The following is a 23,751-nucleotide window of genomic DNA, read 5'->3' on the forward strand; positions in this document are numbered from 1 at the left end:
CTCAGAAAAGTCCTTCTAACAAGAATCAGCACTGAATTCTCCCCCACTTTAAAGCTTCCCATGGTTCCCAGCTGCTTTCACAACAAACCCCAAACTCCTGTTTTGGCATTCAAGCCCCTTCCTCCTTCCCCACCCACCCCTGCCACTTCTGCCCTCGCCTGTAGCCCCACTGGCCTCCACTGTTGCCCAGTACACCTACCCTTTCACACCAAGGCCCCCGAACCACGGCCCCTCCTTGAGGCCCCCTCCCTCCTTTCCCAACAAGCTCCTGCTCCCTCTTGGTAACCCCTTACCACGCCTGCTTATGTTTCACCCTCACAACAACCCCAGGAGGTGATGGTGGTGGTCGTGTCCCCCTTTACACAGGAGGAGACGGAGGCTCAGAGAGGGTTTAAGTGGACTGAACAGGGTCAGGCAGCCAGCAAGTGGAGGAGCAGGATTCCCACCCAGCAGCTGGCCCCTGCCCACAGTTCACAAGAGAGCGTGGTCCCTGTGCTATACTCCCTGGGGTGGCTTCCTGAAGCGCCAGAAGGTCACACAGGGCCCCCCGGCCTGTGCAGCTGCCTGGCACAGCCTTGTGGATGCTCCATGGGCATCATCAGTGTCTGAGCACTGCCCTGCTATAACCCTGAACTCCCAGAGGGCGAGTGCCCCTTCTCAGTCACGTCTGTCCCCAGGGCTGGGCCTGGAGAAGGCCCTCGAGACAAATCTGTTGAACAAACCTAGGACATTATTGTCACATGTGGGTGCTCGGGGTCCCAGTCTCTGTCAGACACAGTCTCTGTCCTCACAGATCTCACAGTGTCCACATGGGGCCTAGGGGTTGCAGAATAGAACAGCCAGCCCTGTGTTCTCACCTTGACCACCCCTTCCATTGGCCTGGAGAGAGAGAGGACAACCCCTCCCCAGCCATACTCACACACACGCATACACCCACACACACACCCACACACACACACACGCGTGCGCATTTTTCCTATAGATCAGGAAGAGAAGCCGAGTGGAGTGAGGCCCACTAGAAAAGTGGGGGGCTGCCTGCCCTTGGTGGCTCCCTGGTATCCTCAAATAGACCCCAGGTCAGTGCATAGGATGCAAGGAGAGGTTGTTAGTGCAAAATCACTTCCTCTGCCAGGCCCAGGTCCTGCCCCGCAGCCCAGAGTAAAAACACCCGGCTCACCTGATAGTTTTTTAAAGGCCTTTTCTTCCAGAGATTGTTTATGTCTATCTGGACTTAGGTTATTTAGGGGAAATAGAGCCCCAAACCTGCATCCGTCTCTTCCTGCTGCCATAGCCCAGGCTGTCCAAGACCAATCCCATGCCTGTTCATAACCCTCACGGGAAGGAATCATGGTGCCTTGTTTCTTCGACACAAAGGGACTTTGGAAACGTGTCCTGTGAAGGGCCATGTCCACATGCACACGCACACACACATGTACACGTACACATGGCATATAGTATGTGAGTAGGGCTGGCCTGCAGCCTCGCTCCTTCACCAGCACCACCGTCCATCCCCAGCCCAGGAGGTGCTCACAGCGGAAGCACCCCTCCTTCCTCTCCCCAACCCCTACCATCCAACAAGGGGACCTCAAGTGGAAGAAGCCACTTTCTGGCGGTCTGAATTGGTTACCTCCCATCTCTGGGGCTCACGGACCCCACTTGTAAGCTGGATGGTAAGTCCTGCCTCCAGGCTTGATCCGAAGGGAGTGACACGGCACGTACATGAGTGCCTGCCCGTTTTCTTCACAACCGGCACTGCTGGAGCCGGGCCCTACTGCCCTGCCCCAGCTCCTGCCATGCTCTCTGCACCCAGAACCAGGCCACACCCGCGTCTCCAGGGGCTCTGTGCCCGCAGCCCCTGCTGCCTGTGCTGCAGCCTCAGCCGGGGCCGGTGGGGGCTGGGGCAGGGGTGGCCCCCAGACCTGGGTCTCAGACCCCACCTAACTGCTGCCCATGACGCCCCCACCTTCCCCCAGGATGACTCAGATGGCAGCATCGAGTGTGTGAACGAGGAGAGGAGGCTCCACAAGAAAGTCTGCAACGTCAGCTATCCTTTCTTCCGGGCCAAGGCCAAGGTGGTGGCTGGGGCGCGGTGTGCGGGGGGCCCGGGGCGGGTCAGGGAGGCACAGGGGGAGCAAGAGAAGTAGAAGCAAACAGAGGGGCAGACTGGGGAGGGACGGAGAGGCCTGAGGGTGGCTTTTAAATTAAGGTTGTTTTATTCTCCAGTGAAATGACATTTGAATGACCTAATTACCCAGCCACCCCCAGGGCTGACAACACACCCCCTGAGACCGTGGACCCTCACCTCAGGGAATCCTGCCACTCCTGCCCCCCACTCCCCCACCTCCTCTTGGCCAGTTAGCCCTCTGTACTGGATCCTAGCATGTTTTTACCTTTTAAAAAAATTTTTGGCCTCACCGTGAGTCATGTGGGATCTTAGTTCCCTAACCGGGGATTGAACCCACAGCCTCTGCAATGGAAGCGTGGAGCCTCAACTGCTGAACCACCAGGAACATCCCCCTAACATGTTTTTAAAATGTCCAGGTTCTGTCTCCCCAGCTGTGCCTGGGGAGAGATGGGGAGGAAAATGAATGTTTTTTGAGGAGGTACCATGTGCTTAAAAGTACATGTGAAAAGAGTGTAGAGTTGGGAAAAACAACTTCCTGGGAAAGGGAAGTAGACTCCAGACTGTGGGAGCATTTTCCCATCCCCTGGGCAGCAGGCAGCCACTGAAGGTTCCAGAGTAAGGGAACACCTAACTGAGGCCAAGCGGCTTGTAAAGTGAGAATCAGACAGAGGGGAGCCTGAGGCAAGGCTAGCTGGAGAGCCGAGTATGTTCCCAGCAGCAGAGTCTGCAAGGCTGGGGGATGGGGAGGGGGATTAGGGCTCCTTATAAAAGAACTTCTCTGGTGCTATGCGTCAAGATTGTAGTGTTTGAGGTGAGGCCCTGACACACTCAGGAGCTCTTGCGTGAAGACCCAGGGGGAGCAGCACCCAGCCCAAGCTTCCCCACCCCACCCGTGGCCACTTGGGGAGAAAGGTCCCCGCCACCAAGGTCTCCTTGAGAAAACCAACGAGAGTCAGACCTAGGAAGAGCATCAGGATTCTGTGCAAAGCCCAGTATAACCACCAGGCGGGCCAGAAGGTAACAAGAGGCTCACAGGGCACCGTCAGGGGACCCGGGCCCTACTCCTGGGGGAGGGCCGAAGGCAGCACAGGGACCGGGACCATCGGAGTGGCAGGAGGCCTCTGGATAAGGAGACAGATGTGTGACTAGCCTGCTGAGTAGCCTGGGACAGCCTCCACGCTTCTCCACCTGTTCACACGCAAGAACAGGGCGTGCATGTGGGCGGTCTTAACACTCACTTCTGGCCGCACCTCCCATGGTGCATGGTGCTGGCCATCTCCCCTTCCTGCCATCGACTCACCCACTCAGAAATTTCTGCAGGAAGAGTCTGAAGTTGGACTTGCTGCCTTCTAGTGGCCGGTAGTTAAAAACAAAAAGGGAGATGGCAAAGGGCTGGCTCCACAGCCAAGAAGCCCCATCTCAGGAGCTGTTGACCTTGGCTACGTCCCCTCCACAGCCCCCAAGCACAGCTCACATTACTCCAGCACTTGGTCCTCCCTCCCCCAGTCCATTCCCTGCCAGCAGGGTCCACTGAGAGGGCAGGGGCTGGGAGGGTGGGCCAGGGCTGCTGCAGGCAAGCAGTTCCCAGCCATCCCAGCTCCAGCGACTCTTTCTTTGCAGGTGGCTTTCCGTCTGGATTTTGAGTTCAGCAAATCCATCTTCCTGCACCACCTGGAGATCCAGCTCACAGCGGGCAGGTCAGGGCTGGCCCACTCCTTTTCCCTCCCCACTTGCAACTCCCAGACCCTGTTCTGCCACTAGGAACTGCCTCTCCCCGCACTGAATCCCCCATCCCTCACTGCCCCAGCCTGGGAGGGCCCCAGGTTAGTCCCCAAGTGCTGGCGAGCGTGCTGCACTGCCACTGTTCTTCAGCTTGGATAGAAATAATAATACCCTTACCTTTATATAGCAGTTACTTAAAAGCCTACAGTTGTGAAGCACTGGGCACATATTATCTCAGTCAGTCTTTACAGCAGCCTCTTAAGACAAGGAAAGCAGGACTTATTCCCATCCTACCTCCCAGGTAAGAAAAAGCTCAGAGAGGTTGAGTGAATTTCCCATCAACACACAGCATGTAAATAGCACAACTCGAAGCTAAACACTAGATTTCCTACTCCTCCCATCCAAGCACTAACCAGGCTCAACCCTGCTTAGCTTCTGAGAAGGGACAAGATGGGGTGCGTGCAGGGTGGTATGGCCGTAGTCAGATTTCCTCGTCCTTATCCAGTACTAGATGAGATGGGGTGCGTGTGGACACCCTGCAGAGATTTCCTCCTCTTTATCCAGCGCTCTTTCTGCCCTGGCCCCTTCTCTCCCCTTGGAAAGTTCCCGTTTTTAAAGACCTTCTCTTAACTCCTTGTGGATCTGTCTGTCTGTCTGTCTCGCAGGCTTCCCTGAGGCAGTTTGCATGAGGTTGACACCATGAATCGCCCATGTCAGTAATAAACACACAAAGGCAGGAAGGGATTCTAGCTTTATAAGGCTTTATAAACCCTCCTGAGAACTTCTCCACACTGGAAATAAATCCAGCAGCACCAACATTCGAGCACACACACAAGTCAGCAGTCACCAAGTGCTGGTGATCCACACACCAGCGTGTGCTTCGTGTAGTTAGCCAATCTGTGCACTTGGGTGGAATGCTCACCTGCCATGAGGTGAAGATGCGTTGATATCTTGAGGCCTCCCTCTAAGAAAAGAGCCCCTTCTCACAAGCAATGAACACCCTTGCCTGCAGTGTTCTTGGCAGTGTGGCTGCTGGTGGGCGCTTGTGAGCTGGGCATGTGTGTGTGTCAGACTCTCTTTTCTAAGTACCTCTCTGGGGTAAAGCTTCCAAAGGAAATCCAGCTTCATGTACCTAATGAGCAGAAATTGGATCTCTTTAGGTCTAAAATGATCTGCCCCGGTGGTTGGTGGTGATCAGAAGTAAAGGGAAGCATATTTGACAAAGCTCTAATGCCTCCCTGGTCTTCTCAAGGCAGCACACAGCCCCTCAGCCACCCCATGGGAGCTGCCCGACCTGTACCTCAGAAAGGTCAATTCAAGAGTCAGTAAATGCTCTCAGTTCAGTTCAGTCACTCAGTCGTGTGCGACTCTTCGCGACCCCATGAATTGCAGCACGCCAGGCCTCCCTGTCCATCACCAACTCCCGGAGCCCACCCAAACCCATGTCCATTGAGTCGGTGATGCCATCCAACCATCTCATCCTCTGTCATCCCCTTCTCCTCCTGCCCTCAATCTTTCCCATCATCAGGGTCTTTTCCAATGAGTCAGCTCTTCGCATCAGGTGGCCAAAGGATTGGAGTTTGAGCTTCAACATCAGTCCTTCCAATGAACACCCAAGACTGATCTCCTTTAGGATGGACTAGTTGGATCTCCTTGCAGTCCAAGGGACTCTCAAGAGTCTTGAATTAATTCCTCATGCTCCTCTCCTCCCCTGGGCAGAGCCTTACCCTACAAGCATAATCCCCACCCCTGGGGCCCCCAGCACAGGACTTGCCCGGCTGACCGATGAGAGGGGGCACAGGCTGCTGTGAGCAGGCTGGCATGGTCCTCCCAGCCTCCAGCCCAGATGTGCTGTGCCCAGAGAGAAGGCAGGGAAAGCTGAGGTCCAGGTCCCCCACCTCCCCAGCTTTTTCCCTCCTGGGAGACGGCACCCTGCCCCCAGCTGGCCTCTCTGGAGCCGCAGCCCTAGACTAGCCGGGAGACTCCTTCTCAGCCCGGCTTGGATCCCTCCAGCCACCCTAAGGCAGTCGGGCTGTGGGGGCTGAGTGGAGGGAGGCCTGCCCCTTCGTGACCACAGGTGCGGCTGGCTCTCCTTGCAGTGACAGCGATGAGGAGGAGAGCACCAAGGAAGACAACACGGCCCTTCTGCGCTTCCACCTCAAGTATGAGGCTGACGTCCTCTTCACCAGGTGGGCCGGGGCCCCAGGGCACCTGTGCTGAGGTACTCAGAGATGCAGCCAAGTGTTATCCCCAAGAGTGCAGCGCCCCAGCCCTGAAGGGGAGGCGGTATCCCCTAGAGGAGGAGGCACAGACCTGGTCCCCAGGGAGCTCCCTTGCAGGGGGCACCCTGAAGGCTGGGGCCACAGGCAGTGTCCACCCAGGAGAGGCTGCAAGTGGGGACCTACCCTGCAGAGAAGTCGAAACAGTAACAGAACTTGCTAAAAAGTCAATCTGCATTTCATCACCACCTTGCTCTGGCAATTCTAAACAGTATCAGTGAGAAAATGCTCCTCCCCCAGGACAGACTGCTCTTACCATCCCCTCCCTCAGTCTGCTCCTGGCCCCCAGTCTGCCCCCCACCCCACCTCCCAGAGCTCCCAGGTAGGTGGAAAAGCCAGGAAGTAACAGCAAACAGAAAAGCTCTGGCCCTCGTTCAGCCAACACTAGAGGCTGGAACGGTGCACAGTGGGCAAGTCGGTGATCGAAAGAGGCCATGCCCCTGGGCAGGAGGCAAGGACTGGGATGGCAGAGAACTGGCCCTTCTGATTCATGCCCATCCCACACACCAGCAGACATTGCTAACTGATCTCAGTGCTTATTCCTGCTGAGCCTCAGAAGCCTTCTAAACACAGCCCTCCCAATGGACACAAGAGGAAACCTGTTTGCTGTGGTCCGGGGGAGATGGGAACATGCCCACACCTTCTTTCATTCGTTTATCCATCTGGCCAACACAGCCTGAGCTCACGGCGTCCCTGTCCTCTGTCCCTGCAGGAGCAGCAGCCTGAGCCACTACGAGGTCAAGTCCAACAGCTCCCTGGAGAGATACCAGGGCACTGGGCCTCCCTTCCACTGCGTTTTCAAGGTTAGGCTGGAGGGCAGCCAGGCAGAAAGCGAAAGACAGGAGCTGAGAACCCCCATTGGGGAGGGAAGCAATCTGAAAGCATTGCCAGGGCCTAGATTTCAGCTTCAGCCCTGCCATCCCTTCACTGTGTGACTTTAGGCAAAAGTCCCTCCCCATCTCTGAGCCTCTCAATCCTCATCTGGAAAAGTACAGGGCTGGACTGGGAGGATGTGTCAGTGAAGATTAGGTGTGTCTGCTTATAATTTTTTAAATATGAAAACACAGTGATATATATATATATAATGCCCTGGGGTTTATTCTCTCCCATAAAAAAGAAGTCCAGAGTTGACAACTTTACAAAGTCCTCTGGGACTGAGTCTCCTTGTATCCGTTCCACCCTCCTCAACATGTGATTATCAGCCTCTCAACTTCACCTCATAGTCCAAGGTGGCTGCAGCTCCAGTCATCACATCCTCATCCCAGGAAGAAGGAAGGGGAGAAGAGTGTGCAAGACCCCTCCCTGAGGAACCGCTTTGGCACTGCCTCACACCTCCAGTTACCTCTCATTGTCCAGAACAGTGTGATTCAGCTATACGGGAGGCTAGGAAATGTGCCTTTTTGCCTTGGTTTCTGTCACTAAGGAAGAAGGGAGAAGGAAAATTAGGAGGCATTAAAGAGTCTCTGCCCCATGATCTCCCCAGCCCTGAATTGTTGGGCAAGAGTCGGGAGCAGGCAAACAGCTAGAAACACACAGATGCCTTGATGGCTCATCCAAGAGAGGTTTAATAATCTCCCCGAGGCCACACAGCTCAACTGTGGCAGCAGCCCTGGGTTACGTGTTCAGCCTTTCTGATTACAAAACCCTGCTTGTAATCACTGTGGCTCTGACATTGAATGGGATGATGAGATGGTTGGATGGCATCACTGACTCAATGGACATGAGTTTGAGTAAATTCCGGAAATTGGTGATGGACAGGGCGGCCTGGCGTGCTACAGTCCATGGTATCACAAAAAGTCAGACACGACGAGAAACTGAATTGAACTGACGCTGAATGCATTGCGGCTAGAATGTGCACCAGTGCACACTATTTACATCCTGCCTCAGGATGTAATCATTACATCCGTTAATGATTCTCCCTCATAATAAAGGAGTTACTGTCACCATCTGCACCCAGACCTCTGTCCAGGGCAACACCCAGCACCATAGCCAAACGAGGGTGAAGAGGGGAAGTAACCCTTGCTCCGAGCCTCACGGCCCCCAGTGGCGGTTCCCAGCCTCCAGGAGCCCGTCCCTTTCAGCTTTCGTACGGTTTCCTTCCTGCAGCCGCCAGCCAAGGTCTGGAAGAGCTTTAGAACGTCCACAGTGAAAGGGCCAGGGAGCTTGAAGGAACTTGTTTCTCAGGCCTGGCTGGGGTCAGGGGGCTCACCCCCACGGACCTTGTCCCCCACCACCCAACCGCTGCTGGATGTACTGACACCTCCCCCTCTCGGGCCACAGATCCAAAACTTGGGCTTGTTTCCCATCCACGGGGTGACGATGAAGATCACCGTTCCCATAGCCACCAGGGGCGGCAACCGGCTACTGCTGCTGAGGGACTTCCTCACTGACCAGGTATCCACGCCCCGGGGGCCGGTGTGGGGAGGGGACAAGCAGATCGCTGGGTGTGCCCTCGAGTCCCCAGACCCCAGCTCCTTCTCCCGGGCCCAGGGCCGGCTGGGCCTTCCCTGGGCAGAGGGGAGAGAGGACTGTTGGGGCTGCTGAGTCTGCCAGGGCTGGTGTGAGGCTGGCTGCCTGTTTCCTGTGCAGGTGAACACGTCCTGTAACATCTGGGGGAACAGCACGGAGTACCGGCGTGCCCCAACGGAGGAGGACTTGAGTCGGGCCCTGCAGCTGGTGAGCGTCCCCACGCCAGGAGCCCCAGGATGAGAGGGGCTGCCTGAGCTACTCCTCCAATAGTTTGTCCACAGGAGCTTTTTGAGCCTCTCTATGTCCCAGCCTCAAACCAAGAGGAAACAGAAAAGATACTTCGTATCCTTAGTGCTTACATCTCAGCGGAGACATGGAGACAAGGGGTTGAGTGTAAAGAAGCCAGGGATGAAGGTTGGGAGACGTGTTGAGTGAGGGGCAGAGGAGCGCACAAGCTTGAGTAAGAGGAGCAGGGGGGCTTCCCTAGTAGTCCAGTGGCTAAGACTCTGCATTCCGAATGCAGGGGGCCCAGATTCGATCCCTGTTCAGGGAACTAGATCGCACATGCCACAGCTGAAAAGATCCTCCATGCTGCAACACCCTGTGTGCCGTAACTCAGACCCAGTGCAACCAAATTAAAAAAAACAAAAACGTGGAACAGAGATCATGGACTTACCCCTGTGCCTAAAAGGGCTAGTCGGGTATGGACAAGCAGAGGGATGAGGAAGGGGCCAAGATGGGACAGCATAACAGAGGCCAGACGCCACGGGGCTTGTATTGGAAACAGTGATCATATCAGCTGGGGCCTCCCTGTCCCCAGAGATAGAAGGCTGTGCTTAGTAGCTCAGTTGTGTTTGACTCTTTGTGACCCCATGAACTGTAGCCCGCCAAGCTCCTCTGTCCACAGAATTTTCCAGACAAGGATACTAGAGCGGGTTGTCATTTCCTTCTGCAAGAGATCTTCCTGACCCAGGGATCAAACACTCAACTCTTGCACCTTGTGCATTGGCAGGCGGATTCTTTACCTTCAGCGCCGTCTGGGAAGCCTAAAATGGAAGCCAATGTCAACGCCCAGGGTCCTCCCAGGACACCTGCTAGGGTCCAGGTTTCTGTTCCCAAGGCTAACTCTGCCCCACACACCAATTTCCGAGCATGCTTTCATGATTCCTTACCCAAATAAAAAGCTTCGCTGTTTTCATTTGATTTCCCCAAACAAAGCGTCTTTGGAGTGTAGTGCACTGTACTGAAGACAGACGTGGGTGGGCTGAGGTGGCTGCAAGAGAGCCACACAAATGAGTTTAACCTAATAAGTCCTAATTATTTGATGATTTGTTTGGGTTTTCTATTAGGATAGTGTCATCTGCAAGTAATAATAGTTTTAGTTTTACCATTCAATCCTTTTAAATTGTTTTTCTTATTCCTCTGACTAGGAGCTCCAGGGCAATGCTAAACAGAAATGATGGCCATCTTGTCTTGATTCTGCTTTTAAAGGAATTATTTTTAGTTTTTCATTGTGAAATGTAATACTTGATGTAGTTTTTTTTTTTTTTAATAAGCACCCTTATTCAGATTCAGGAAGTTCCCTGGTAGTTTTTTTTTATCACAAACAGAAGTTGGATTTCATAAAATGTTTAAAGTTAAAGCATCTTAAAGTTTAAGCATAAGTGCTTAAAGTTACTGCATCTGTGATAGTAATGTATTACTTTCCCTTTAATGTGTTTGTAGGGGGTGACATTTATAGGCTCTCTAATGCTGACCTAAAGTTCCGTTCCTGGAATACATCCAGGAATGCACAACTTCAAATGGAGCATCGGATATATTAATACTATCCTTACCTGTCCTCCAGCCAGCCTCGGCAGCCCCAGCCCCTGTGTCCTCTACCCCTTACCTCCTTCCTTGTCCCCTGTCCTCTGTCATCCTTCCCCAGGAGCAAAACCCCACTTGGTCAAGATGGGCAGCTGAGCCATCTCTCTGGTGGCCAAGGCCCTGCTCACCCAGAGACCCTTCTCTTTCAGAATCACAGCAACTCTGATGTAGTCTCCATCAACTGCAACGTGAGGCTGGCCCCCAACCAGGAAATCAATTTCCATCTTCTGGGGAACCTGTGGTTGAGGTCCTTAAAAGCAGTAAGTAGAGCTCCAGAGCCAGGCTGGAGGAGATGGGTGCTAGGGAGTCTCTCCAGGGGAGGGACCAGCTCCTGACAAGGCCTCTGATTACACAGCTCAAGTACAAGCTGATGAGAATCACGGTCCACGCCGCCTTGCAGAGGCAGTTCCACAGCCCATTCATCTTCCGCGAGGAGGATCCCAGCCGCCAGGTGAGCACTCAGAACCCTGCAGACCTGGGCTCATGCCATGCCAGCTTGGGGAAGGGTCATCCCTTCACTTAAAGTTTCCCTACTCCCCCTGCAGGAGAGAGATGGACAGGCCTGCCTCAGTCAGTGCAACATCAGTGGAGAAGGGAAATAGAGACAAACAGGCCGTTGGGACTAAAGTAGGAAAAGGGGACCAAAAATAGGCATTCATCACCCTGTACCTGGGGGGTGGGGAGCACCGAGCTCTATACCTCCACAGCTCCCCGGAGGCAGAGGAAGGAGGGACACCCACGTGTCTGACACCAGAGGAAGCAGAAGCACTGTCCAGGCTGCCTGCCTCCTGCCTCGGGGCAGCAAGACTGGGTCTTGGAAAACTGGTAGCCTAGAATGGCCAGCCAGTCCTCCCCTCCTCATCCATCCACACCTCAGATCTAATAAATGAAGGTGGTTGCAAACTGAAATTGTGGAGACCAAGGGATGGGAGCAGTCTCTGTATTGGAACTCTTTTTTAATTGAGTAAAGCCAGATTGTTATAGATCGGTCTGGCTTGAATCAGGGTCCGGGAAAGGAGCGAAGATCCAGGTGGCGCTCCTGGGAAAATGAGAAATTGGGTCTTGAAATGAAGGTGGGTGCTCTGGAAGGAGCTGCGCATCTCAGGCATGGGACTCTGCTGCCCTCCACTGGCCACATCCCTGAACTGTGGTCTGGGCTCCAGGTGAGCCCAGTGAATCCCCAGCCCCATCCCAGGAGATGCCGGAGAGCAAAATGCGCCAGGTCAGGAAGCCAGACCTTAACAAGTCACCAACGTCGATCCCAAACAGTGTGGAGGTGTGCCAGGCCAAGAGGGAGCAGGCACAGAAGCCCAGGAGCAGCACTCAGGGGAACACTCCGGGAGCAGTTTTGCTTGCTCCTTCTCCAGCGTTTCGTCAGGTCTTCCTGCTGTTTCTCAGCCCCTACCACAGATAAATGAGGCCAACAAACTGTGGGTGCAGTCTGAGCGTGAGCCCAGGTCAGAGCAGGGCATGTCCAGGAAGGCTTTCTGGAGACAGTCCACTTGATCTGAATCTCGGGAGACATGCAGGACTTTCCCAGGCGATCAAGTGAGAAGTGTGATGCAGACACCACACACGTAACGACCTCACTCTCCACACCAGTTCATTTGTCATTTACTAGTTCGTGATTTCTCCTTCCACCCCCACCCCTCACCCCCCCGAAACCCCTCTTATACTCTCTGGATGCCTCACTTCTCTTAGAAACCCAGTCACCCCACACTTAAGCCCCTGGTGGCTTGGCTCTGTGCAAGGTGCCAGCCTTCAAGGATGGAAAAAGCTAGACGGGACCTGCTGTCGGTGGAGCCCTGACTATATGCCATGTTCCCTGATCACCCCTCATGGCTCTGAGGGACGTCCCCACGGCCACTTTCCAGATATGGAAATGGAGACTGTGTAAGGCGGGGCAGAACGGGAGCAGGCTTTGCTGTTGAACAGTCAGTGTCCAAGCCGGGCTCTGCTGCCATACTGGCGAGGGGCGAGGGGCGAGGGGCGCATTCATTCAGGCTTTCAGCGAGGTGTCTGAGCTCCTGCTCCGGGCAGGCCCTGTTCCACACACTGAGGATAGAGCAGCAAGCAAAACAGACAAGCCCCTGCTCTCCCTGGAGCTGACCCTCTGGACTGGCGTGGGGGAAGAGGCAGTGAACATAAGTTCAATGTCAGTGATGATAAGCTCTGCCCAGAAAAGCGCAGATGCGTAACGGTGGTGAGGAGGAGGCGCTGTTTTGTACAGTGAGCCCGGGGGAGCCACTGCCATGAAGGGGCAGAGACCGGGAGGAGCACGGTGGTGTCTCATGGCGGAGCCCTGCCAGCAAAGGGACAGAGGTGAGAGTCCCGGCAGCAGGCGCAGTGCTGGGCGCGCTGGAGGCCAGGTGGCGGAGTCAAGAGCAAGGGGCAGCGCAGATGAGGCTGCAGAGATTAAAAGGGCCAGAGGGTGCAGGGCCTTGCAGGCCAGGGCGAGGACTCTAATTTTCTCTCTGAGTGAGATGGGAAACCTGGGGAACCCAGCAGAGCAGACATCCCCTGCCTCTGGCTGCCAGGAACAGGCTGAGGAATGGGATCAGGAGTTTGTGTGAGGACCTGTTAAAGGCCCAGGTGGGCTGCGTGGACCGATGGATGTGAGTCAGGAGCGCAGTGGAAGGTCTTTCCTGCTGACCCTGTAGTTAAGAACCCAAGCTCCTAATGCACGGGGCCCATGTTTGACCCCTGATCAGGGAACTAAGATCCCATAGGCTGTGAGGTGGTGGTGGTTTAGTCGCTAAGTCATGTCCGACTCTCGCAATCCCATGGGCTATAGCCTGTGTAGCGTGGCCTAAAAACAAAAGCAAACAAAAATAGTTTTAAAAAAGAAGAGCTCCGTGGAGAGTCCAGGTAGAAGGTAGAAACGTGAACGCACCAGCTGGCATAAAGATGGGCACGGCTCCCCCAGAATCGAGTTAGGGCTCCCATGGCCCTGGGCACTTTTGCTTTCAGGGCTTTTCTCCAACAACAGGAAAAAAATATATTATTTTATGACTCAGTCTGTATAAAGACAAATAAAACCCAGGTAAGATTATAATCGTCTTTGATTCTAACTTTAAAGGAAATTAGAACATTTTTGTGGGCCCCTAAAAGCACTGTGAGTTAGTCACTCAGTCGTGTCCAACTCTTTGTGACCCCATGGACTGTAGCTCGTCAGGCTCCTCTGTCCATGGAATTTTCCAGGCAGGAACTGAACCTAGGTCTCCTGCACCGCAGGCAGATTCTTTACTGTCTGAGCCTTCAGAAGCACTGTGGGCCCTTAGCACTGCGCCCACTGCACCCACTTCATAAGGCAGCTTTGAGGGAGAGTCATGGAGTGACTGGAGATATAGAAGAGGTCCACGGAGAGGGAGATGGGATGATCTGGGAGATTGGAATTGACATGTATATACCGCTGATACTATGTATAAAATAGGTAACTGACGAGAGTCTATGGGCTAGCAGAAGAAGCTCTACTCAATGCTCCGTGCTGAAGGAAATCCAAAAAAGAGGGGATATATGCACACACAGAGCTGACTCACCGTGCTGTAGAGCAGAAACTAACACAAGACTGAAAGCAACTACACTCCAATAGAAATTAATTTTAAAAAGATGTCCAAGGACAGAGCCGTGGGATATGCCAACATTTAGGAAGCAGCAGCAATCAAAGCAAGAAACAGTCGCCCATGTAGAAGGAGGAGGGTCCGGCCAGAGAGAAGTGGCCCAAAGGCAAAAGCAGAACGTGTCTCAAAGAGAAGGTGGGGTTGCCTGGTCACTTAAGTCAGGGGCCCACCGTGCTGCGGCGGGGAACTCTGAGGCCGCTCAGCAGGCTGTGTGCCGCCCACCCCTGCAGCGTCTTCCTGGGGAAGGGGACGCAGCTCTCCCACCAGCTGCCAGCTGTCTCCTGCCCTCCTGCCCTGCCCCAGGCTGCCGCCCGCCCGGGGCCCCAGGACAGTAGTGCTGTTGACATGGCTCCACCCCTCCCCTTGCAGATCACGTTTGAGATCTCCAAGCAAGAAGACTCGCACATCCCCTTCTGGATCATCGTGGGCAGCACGCTGGGGGGCCTCCTGCTGCTGGCCCTGCTGGTCCTGGCGCTCTGGAAGGTGAGGGCCCCTCGGGGGCAGTGGGGGGCGGGACGGGGCAGCACCCTGGCTGTCCCGGCCTGGGGACCCAGCCTCCGAGCTGTGTGGCCAGCGCCCACATGCTCCTCCACATGGGAGCTGGGGCCCGCCCAGCCTCCTCCCCAGAACTCGCTGGCTCCTCACCACAGCAGGCAGATGGGCCAGCAGAGGGCACTCAACCTGTGGCTCCAGCCCTTTTGTGGGTCCCCTTCTGGGTCCCCAATGAAAGCTTGCCTTCCTCTGATCAGAAAAAAAGTAAGCACACACAAACACAGAATTTCTCCAATTCAACGTCAGGCTGTTAAGAAATCCCTTAGAAGCCTTTCTCTGTCCCTGAGCCCCAGTCTCAACCTCCTCCTATTCGAGATAAGGTGAGAGAGGCCCCAGAGAGCAGTAGTGACTCAGGCAGGCAGCGTCAAACAGCACAACTACTTGCCTCTGGACATAGGCTCCATCCGCTTGGTTCCAGCCTCCGTGTCACTAATGAAGAGACCCCTTGTGCAGCGTGGCAGTTGGTGGGGGTACTTAGTGTGAGCAGCGGAGGCATTCAGGGAACGCTTCTGAGGAAAGCAGCCTCAGGAGGATGAGTGGAGGGAAGGGAGACAGGCCTTGCCCACCTGCCCATCCCTGACATTTCTCCCTTTGCCTCCTCACAGCTCGGCTTCTTTAAAAGTGCCAAGCGCAGGAGGGAGCCCGGCCTGGACCCCACCCCCAAAGTGCTGGAGTGAGGCTCCTGAGGAGGCTGTGAGTGGATGGGGGCCGGCATGCGGGCCCAGGCAGTGTGTAGGCCCGGGGCCCACCGAGCTGGGGCAGAGAGGACGCCAGCTCACTTTGCACTTGACCTCATCTCCTGAAAGACTGAGTCTGCTCCCTCTGAAAAGAACTCGAGTCGGTTTTCAGAGGGACTGTCCTACTGGGAGCCGCAGCACCTCCAACACAGATCCCTAGGGACTTAAAGGGACCTCCCCAAGGTACACCCCAAAGTCACCCCCAGGCTCTGCAGAGGCATTGCCACCCCCACCACTAAGGTGCTAGGAAGTTGTCATCACCCCATCCTCAGAAGGAACCCAGAGAGGAGACTACAAATGCAAACGCACTCTGCCTTCTCCGGACCTGTAGCTGCAGGGGAACCCAGTGGGACAGCGGACCTGTATCCTGCGCTGTCCCCTGCACTGCCCACAGCTCCCGAGTCACCTCACCCCTTCCTAGCCAGAGATAGGTCCCTGGAGTGCCCCCCAAGTAAGGGCCCCAGTGGTGACAGCTGCTGGCCAGGAGGAAGACAGACTCTGGGAGGCAGAGACTGTGATGGACAGGCAGCTGGGACCTAGGAGAACCGAGAGAGGGGTGCGGGTGGGCTCTTGCCCAGCCCCCACCGGCATTCACCTGACTGACGCCCACACCCGCTCCCACGGTGCTCACAGCAGCCCCGGGCCTGCAGCTGCTGCCCCTCCCGCTGCTTTTGTTGCTCCTGGGTGCCTGGCGGAAGCCTGTGGATGATGCAGTCCCCAGGGCTCCACATTCTCACTTCACCTTCCCCACAGCCTGTCCTGATGCAATGGCTGCAAGCTGGGGGCAGGCATGGGGGGCCCCTCCCTGCATCACTCCCCTCCCTACACACACACACACACACACACACACACCCTCCCTGCATCACCCCCTCCCTACACACACACACACCCCCCACCACCAACCCCACCTCCAATCCCTCCATTCTGCTCACCCATCACCCATGCCCGGGAGAAGGGCTGGACCAGTGCTGAGGGGTTCTCCATGGAACATACTGGATAAAGCCAGTGCAGGGACCTTCGGAGCCTGTGCAACCTTGGTGGCAAATATCTGATCGGCCAGCCCCTGGGACAAGTGGACCCACCAATGATAGGGTCCCGAGGACAAGAGGCACGCCTGGTGCCCAGCCGAATAATTTATGCCTTGACCTGGTTTTGAGGTAGGAATGAAAGGGGATCCATCAAAGGCATCTGTCCCCTGACAGTACGACCTTTACTGTCGTAAATATTTTTAAGAAAATTTTAAAAATACAGTGTTTAAAAACAACCAAGAGGCTGCCATCCTTTTGTGGGCAGAACATGTCCTAGTGAGCCGCATTCTGACGACGGGAGGTGGATGAGGGGCTCCCTGTCAGGAAGGGGCTTGTCCACCCCCCTTGCTCCCTACAGCATCCCTGCCAGGGCCGCCTGGTCTGGGGTGGACCGCTCAGTGATGGGGTCCTCCCTCCCTCCCACGCCCACTGTTCCTTCTTTAGCCAGTGTAGATGGGTGAAACCACGTAATCCCTATAGCTTCTACCCCTTCGTTCCCTCTCTTTTCTCCCAGATTTCTCTAGGCTGACATCGCAGTGCCTATTTTCAGACCCTGACTTCCAGTTTCTTCACCTTGCTATTCTCATGCCTCTGGAATCCCAAGAAACCAGGAGAACCTCAGAAATTATTTGGTCCCTTTCCCCCATTGAGGAGGACACTCAGAACCAGAGAAATTAAGAGAGAGCCCCTGGTTCCACAGCAAATTCCAGACTAATTTCAGGACTGCTGTCCCTCAAGCCACACTGTCATTCTCACCCGGGTTTAGAAGGGTTTGACCTGAAGAAGTAGAAGGAATTGATATGCAGTCACTTCTGATTCGTCATGGGAATAGTTTTTTCTCAAATAGTGAAATCAAAATCAGAAGGTAGCATTTAAAAATCATATTTCATTTGAGTCATCACCCTCATAAGTGGAGTATGACCCCACACCCAAAAGTGCATTGTTTGATCTGGTAGCAAGTCTTCTGTAGAACACCGTCGACCAAGAATGCTTTCATACGAAACCTTTTAGAAACTGGCATTCACATTTTAAAAATCACACCACAGGCCACACAATGCATCTGTAGGTCAGATGCAGCCCAGAAGTCACTGAATTGCAACCCCTGGACTCAGAGGCCATCTTTATCTCTGGGATGTCACAGTCCCTCCATGCCCTCCGCTACCTGAGGCAAAGAACAACTAAAAGGTCAAAAGGTAGAAAAAGTGAGGGATGTGTCTGAATCTTCAGGGCCTTCAGCCCTCACACTGCTGCTCTTGTCTTCTCTGTCTTAGCAGTTCTCTCTTTCTGAAATTATTTGCTGTGGGGTATAAGTATCTTAAGGCACGACTGGCCTTAAGAGTGCTGGTGGGACAAGCAGAAAAGATATGCTTTACAGGGAGCAAAGCCTCATGCTAGAGCAGTGTTTCTCAAGCCCAACTGCACAATACAATCACCTGAGAGCTTTAAATGCTGCCTGTGCAAAGGGCCCACCCATGGGGGTCAGATTTAGTCAGCTGGGAGAGGGGCCAGGGCATCGTTTGTGTCTGAGTTCCCCCAGCGACTCCAATGTGCCTGTGAATATATAGGCTAGAAAACAAGAAATAAGAGGTTAACATGCACAAGTGACCTTCCATGCTGCGTATAGGGAACTGTGCCATCATGGTAATGCTGTTCACGTTTACTTGGCTCCAGCCTGCAGTTTGAAAGACTTTCTCATCCCAGCAAGTCTCCAGAGTGTAATTTGCTACAGGAGACCACCAGGGTCCTCAGAGCCCCAAAGGGCCTCTTGGAGGAGTTGGGGGCACATTTGTCAATGTCTGAGAGTGAGGAGATGAATAGCAGTCTCTGAAGCATTTTTGGCATGGTGGCAAGCAGTCCAAAATGCAACTGCAAATCAACATGAAAATTCATATTATGGTTCATTTGGGGAGTTATTAGCAATGCTCTATCTGGTAGTTAAGAGTAATTATTTATGGTGAAACTAAGGGTTGAACTCAAGAGTGTTAACATGATGCATAACCAGCTTTAAAAGGGTTCAGTCTTTTAAAAGCATTATCAGCCCATCTGACCTCATGATACTAAAGCTGTTCTATAGCATGCAAGTGCGCAGGCGGAAAACACGCCTGGGGCGAGGTCTGACTCTGCACACTCGATTACCAACTGCAGGTGGTTTTAGAGTTCGCTCTTCACATTGTCAGTTCAGTTCAGTCACTCAGTCTTGTTCCACTCCTTGCGACCCCATGAATTGCAGCACGCCAGGCCTCCCTGTCCATCATCAACTCCCAGAGTTCACCCAAACCCACATCCATTGAGTCAGTGATCCCTTCCAGCCATCTCATCCTCTGTCGTCCCCTTTTCCTCCTGCCCCCAATCCCTCCCAGTATCAGAGTCTTTTCCAATGAGTCAACTCTTCCCATGAGGTGGCCAAAGTACTGGAGTTTCAGCTTCAGCATCATTCCTTCCAAAGAACAACCAGGACTGATCTCCTTTAGAATGGACTGGTTGAATCTCCTTGCAGTCCAAGGGACTCTCAAGAGTTTTCTCCAACACTACAGTTCAAAAGCATCAATTCTTCAGCACTCAGCATTCTTCACAGTCCAACTCTCACATCCACACATGACTACTGGAAAAACCATAGCCTTGACTAGATGGACCTTTGTTAGCAAAGTAATGTCTCTGCTTTTGAATATGCTATCTAGGTTGGTCATAACTTTCCTTCCAAGGAGTAAGCGTCTTTTAATTTCGTGGCTGCAGTCACCATCTGCAGTGATTTTGGAGCCCAAAAAAATAAAGTCTGACACTGTTTCCACTGTTTCCCCTTCTATTTCCCATGAAGTGATGGGACCAGATGCCATGATCTTCATTTTCTGAACGTTGAGCTTTAAGCCAACTTTTTCACTCTCCTCTTTCACTTTCATCAAGAGGCTTTTTAGTTCCTCTTCACTTTCTGCCATAAGGATAGTGGTCAGGGCTTCTTCAATTCTAGACTCACCTCTAGTGGAAGGAAAGGACCTCCAACCAAGTTATGAACTTGAGATGTGCACGATGTCCTGGGGGGACTCCCTGTTGATTCTGACATGGTTAGACCCCATGCAGGAGGGCAAGAAAATCCAGGAGCTCAGGGCCAGCCCTTGGGTAGCTCTGAGAGCAGCCTCAGGCCCTCATGCCTTGACCAGTGTTCTGTGGGGACGTGGACCTCAAGTATGCTGTCCCTCAGTTTTGGCCAGCTAAGACAGGAGAAATCCAGGTAAGAATGTGCCTTCTTTCCGGCATCGGATGGTATGGGCATGCAAGCTCGGAGGGCAAGGTGTGCCTCTTAAAGGTGAGTATCAATCCAGAGCCAAGCTTCTCCAAGTGGGGTCCCAGAGCCACCTGCATCAGAACTACAGCCAACATTCTACCTGACCTCAATATCCAATTCTTGTGAGGTCATTTTAAGCACATTAAATAGAACCATAAGATACTGGTCTTCTCCAGACTTCAATGTCAGTTTCTGGCATCACGGCCTTTTTTACCTGCCCTTGAGCCTATCATAGTGGCAGTAGTCATTGGTAAAAACCCTCAAGGAGCATCCTTCCAGTAAGCCAGTAGAGTTTCTGGATTTTCCTTTTGTTAAGGAAGTTGGTATTTCTTAACAAGATGGGTGTCAGGTGAAGGGGGCAAGGTGCTAGCATAAACACAAAAGAGAGGGAAGAGAATTAAGTTTTCTGGGAAATATGAGAGAGCTTCCAGGAGACCTAAAGTCTTCAGGTCTTCAAAAGACCAGCTGCTCTCTCCACCAATGTTCAACAGCTCTTAGCATGGGTATTCTCCCAAAGTAAGACATTAGACTTTTGGCTTTAAGCCCCAAGACGCCAGGCAGCCTGTAATTGAAACAGCTGGCTTAATCATGCTTCTTTTCTGGCACAATGACTCACTGCAACCACACCTCACCCCAAACATGAAGTGGCTGGTTTCTCCACCACATTCGCCTTGGGTGATTGACTTAATACAGCCATTAGCAGTGAATGGTCCTGTCTTCACCACTCTGGCCTTTGTATTCACCTTCAACTAATGTCACATTGCCCTTTATTCTGCACTACTTCTTATCATTAAAGAAAAAAAGAAACCCAAGTTATCCTTATATTACTATCATTGTCAACTAGATCCCTCTCAAAGGACAGCAAGCTTAATCGACCACATTGAATCTGCAGTGCTTTTGTGTCGCTGTCTGTTTCACTGGCTTTGACGTCGTGCTAAAGTAGGACAGCGTGTTCCAAACAGAAACTGAAACCAGAACAGAGGAGCTTTGCTGGTGTGGGCAGGGTGAGAAGCCTGGCACTTGGCCTCTGAAACTGTTCAAGAAGATATAGGCTAAAATGTACCTAGCAAACACATGAGGCTCAAAGCAGGGTTTGAGCAGAAAAATGTTTTTAAAGAAGCCGGGGGCATCATTACTTAAGGACTCATCCTTCCTCGTCAGCTGCGCGGGTTCTTCATTCCTATCCCCCCGGCACGATACTAAAGATGATGGCAAAGTTTTCTGAAATGTTTTCAGAAGGTGGCCCAAGCCAGAGTTTGTAAGTAACATCGTAAACTTTTAAAATTAAAATTTGTTGCCAGATAAAAAAAATTAGAGGAAAAATAGGAAATCAGATTTCAAATAGGGGCATCTAGCTGGACAAAAAGATTATCACAGGCAGAGACCATAGTCCTTGTATGTGGTAGAGAATATCCCTATACATCCTATACCTATAACATCCCTAATACAGTGCTGACACACAGTAGATGCTGGATAAGCCCGAATTTCTGAGAGTTTTTTCCCATTGGTTAAGGCCAGAGCAAACCCCAGTCCTGCTCTCCGGATGAACTGAGCACACCAGATTTACCAAGCACAGGCAAATTAAAACAAATAATTTTGTCTAAGCTTGACAAAAAGCCAAGATTTTGTGAGCCACCTGAAGTTTTTATCTCATACTGAAGTTTTCTAGATCAAGTACCTGATGAAATATATTCCTGCCAGCATTTTCTTTTATCTGGGCATCTGTTACTTTAATACAGCAGACATTACTTGAAACACAGAGGGGAAAAAAAAAAGAGAGAGGCTTTAGAATCTGTCTGATTTCTGCGTCCAGTCAATATTGCTGCCCAGCAAAGATCTGGCAGATCCTAAGGTGAGCTTCTCTGGTCCTGGTGTGTCAGTCTTACAGTGAGTGAGCACCGGGCAGTGGGTCAACAAGCTCCAAGCCTACCCAGGGCTCTGACACCTGGTCCTTGCGAGACCTTGGATGAACAACTCACTTCTTTGTGAGCCTGTATCTTCAACTGTAAAGTGAGAGTTGCCCTAAATGGTTTTTCAGACGGCTATAAAGGGACACCCTAAATCAAAATGTGAAAGCAAACAGTTGCAGAAAATGTGCCCTCATATCACCCTTTAATATTCTTCTGGTAATCCCAATGACTCTATTAGGTAAAAGAAACAAATATGAGGTATGAATACTGGAAATGAGAAGGCAAAATTATCATTTACTTGTAAATTATGACTAGTACACCCAGGACATCCAAATGAAGCAACTGAAATAAATGTTTAAAAAGGGAAATCCATTAAAATGTTTATATCAAAACATTAACATTTAGAAGTATATACAATGGAAGAAAGGCTCCTATCTACATTATAAACAAAAAAACTAACAATATTTTTAAGACCTTCTAAAAATAAACTTCTAAAAAATTTTCTGGCTTGGGGACTTCCCTAGTGGTTCACTGGTTAAGAGCCCACCTTGCAATGCAAGGGACATGGGATCAATCCCTGGTGGGTGATCTAGGATCCCAAATGCCACAGAGCAACTAGGCTGGTGTGTGAAAACTAGCATTTGAGTGCCCTGACTTCTGAAGCCCACGCACTCTGGAGCGCACACAAAACAACTAGGAAATCCATGTGCCACAGCGAAAAATCCCACATGCCACAACAAGGATCGCTCAAGCCGCAACCGAGAGCTGACCGCCAAATTAAAAAATCTCTGCTTAGAGAAAAAAAGACAAATGAAGAAACATCAGCCCCACGAAGACTAGTACTTAACATTTACCAGGCACCTCAGTTTTAGGCACTACGTTAAGAATATTAATTCTCCCATTTGCTCACTACAACTTAGATATTATTGTCCCAATGTAGAGAAACTGAGGCCAACATCGCAAAGCAACTTGCCCGAGGTCACAGAGCCCAGACAATACTCCTCAGAGTCCCACCACACTGCCAGGGCAACACAGTAGAACAGAGAAGCCAGAAACAGATCCAACTACTTTATGGGAATTTGAACTTATGATTCAAATCAGTGGAAAATAAAAGAGCTCTTGGCTAGCTGGATCCTTAATCAAAATAAATTCCAGGTAGATAAAAAGATTTAAACCGAAGAACAAGAGGAGAGGAGGTGGGGAGGGGGGAAGAGAGAGAGATGTGGGAGGGAAAAGCCATGAAAGCACTAGGAGAGAACATGGGTAAAAAAAGATGTATGAACTTGGAATGGAGACAACTGTACAAGCAAGATACAAAATTCAGAACATATAAAAACTACTATACTTAAAACAAACTGCAAGCTGTGACATATGAGAGAAAATTTCCCAGGAATTTCTAACACACAGCAAGAAAAAGACCACAGCCCAAAAGCAAACAAATTTAAAAGGTCAGTAAATATGTCAACCTCATTCATAATAACGGAACTCAAATCAAAACCATGAAATAATATTTTCCATCATCTTAGCAAAAGCTGAATGATGAGACAACATCTGATGTCAATAAGGATGTAGGGAGATGGAAGGCAACTGGTTCACCTGTCAGGATTTTTAACACTCAGTTACTAAACCAGAAGTTCCAGGGCTAGAAGAGTTTGTTCTATGAAAAAACAGTACACAAGGATGTTCACTGACTGAAACAGTATTTAGAATATCAGTGAACTGAAAACCTAAAAATCCAACAGGAAGGCCTGGTTAAAGAAATTTTAAGTTCATCCATAGAATTAAATGCTATAAATTTGTTCTTTTAAAAAATCTATACGTACCAAAATGAAAAAATGTCTGATATACTCAGTGCAAATGACAAGATGCAGAATAGTGTAGGGAAAGTTAAAAGTCCATTTACATTTTTAAAAGCAGGAGAAAAAATACATATATACACACAGAAAAATTCTGGGAAGCTACTCAAAAAACTAGTGAGTATCCTCTGAAGAGTCCAAATGGGAGGCAAAGAGAGATGAATTTTTTTTTTTTTTTTTTTTACTATTTGAATTTTTCTTAACTATCTGAATTTTCCCCCCATGTACAACTTTCACAACTTTTAAAAAATGAATTTGACAAAATATTGTCTCAACACTGAACAATAAAGACACACACTTCAAGGCA

At 51.5% G+C, this 23,751-nt stretch overlaps 1 protein-coding gene across 2 annotated transcripts in view; it reads left to right on the plus strand.

Annotated features, from left to right (window-relative positions):
* The window catches only part of LOC120860885 (integrin alpha-11), a 139,350-nt gene extending 122,373 nt beyond the window's left edge, over positions 1–16,977 (plus strand). The window contains exons 21-31 of one of the 2 annotated variants that reach the window (XM_040236596.1): positions 1,974–2,072; positions 3,746–3,822; positions 5,947–6,036; positions 6,839–6,929; positions 8,407–8,520; positions 8,716–8,802; positions 10,611–10,721; positions 10,817–10,912; positions 14,451–14,564; positions 15,239–15,326; positions 16,913–16,977. In XM_040236596.1, the coding sequence (XP_040092530.1) occupies positions 1,974–2,072; positions 3,746–3,822; positions 5,947–6,036; positions 6,839–6,929; positions 8,407–8,520; positions 8,716–8,802; positions 10,611–10,721; positions 10,817–10,912; positions 14,451–14,564; positions 15,239–15,310 (951 nt within the window). In that variant the 3' untranslated portion in view covers positions 15,311–15,326; positions 16,913–16,977. Of the gene's footprint in view, positions 1–1,973; positions 2,073–3,745; positions 3,823–5,946; positions 6,037–6,838; positions 6,930–8,406; positions 8,521–8,715; positions 8,803–10,610; positions 10,722–10,816; positions 10,913–14,450; positions 14,565–15,238; positions 16,635–16,912 lie in introns of those variants that run through there. The other variant, XM_040236595.1, reaches the window with a different exon arrangement.
* The last annotated feature ends 6,774 nt before the right edge of the window (positions 16,978–23,751 follow it).

Source organism: Oryx dammah, unplaced genomic scaffold (assembly GCF_014754425.2).
Source record: "Oryx dammah isolate SB20612 unplaced genomic scaffold, SCBI_Odam_1.1 HiC_scaffold_11209, whole genome shotgun sequence".
Lineage (NCBI taxonomy): Eukaryota > Metazoa > Chordata > Mammalia > Artiodactyla > Bovidae > Oryx > Oryx dammah.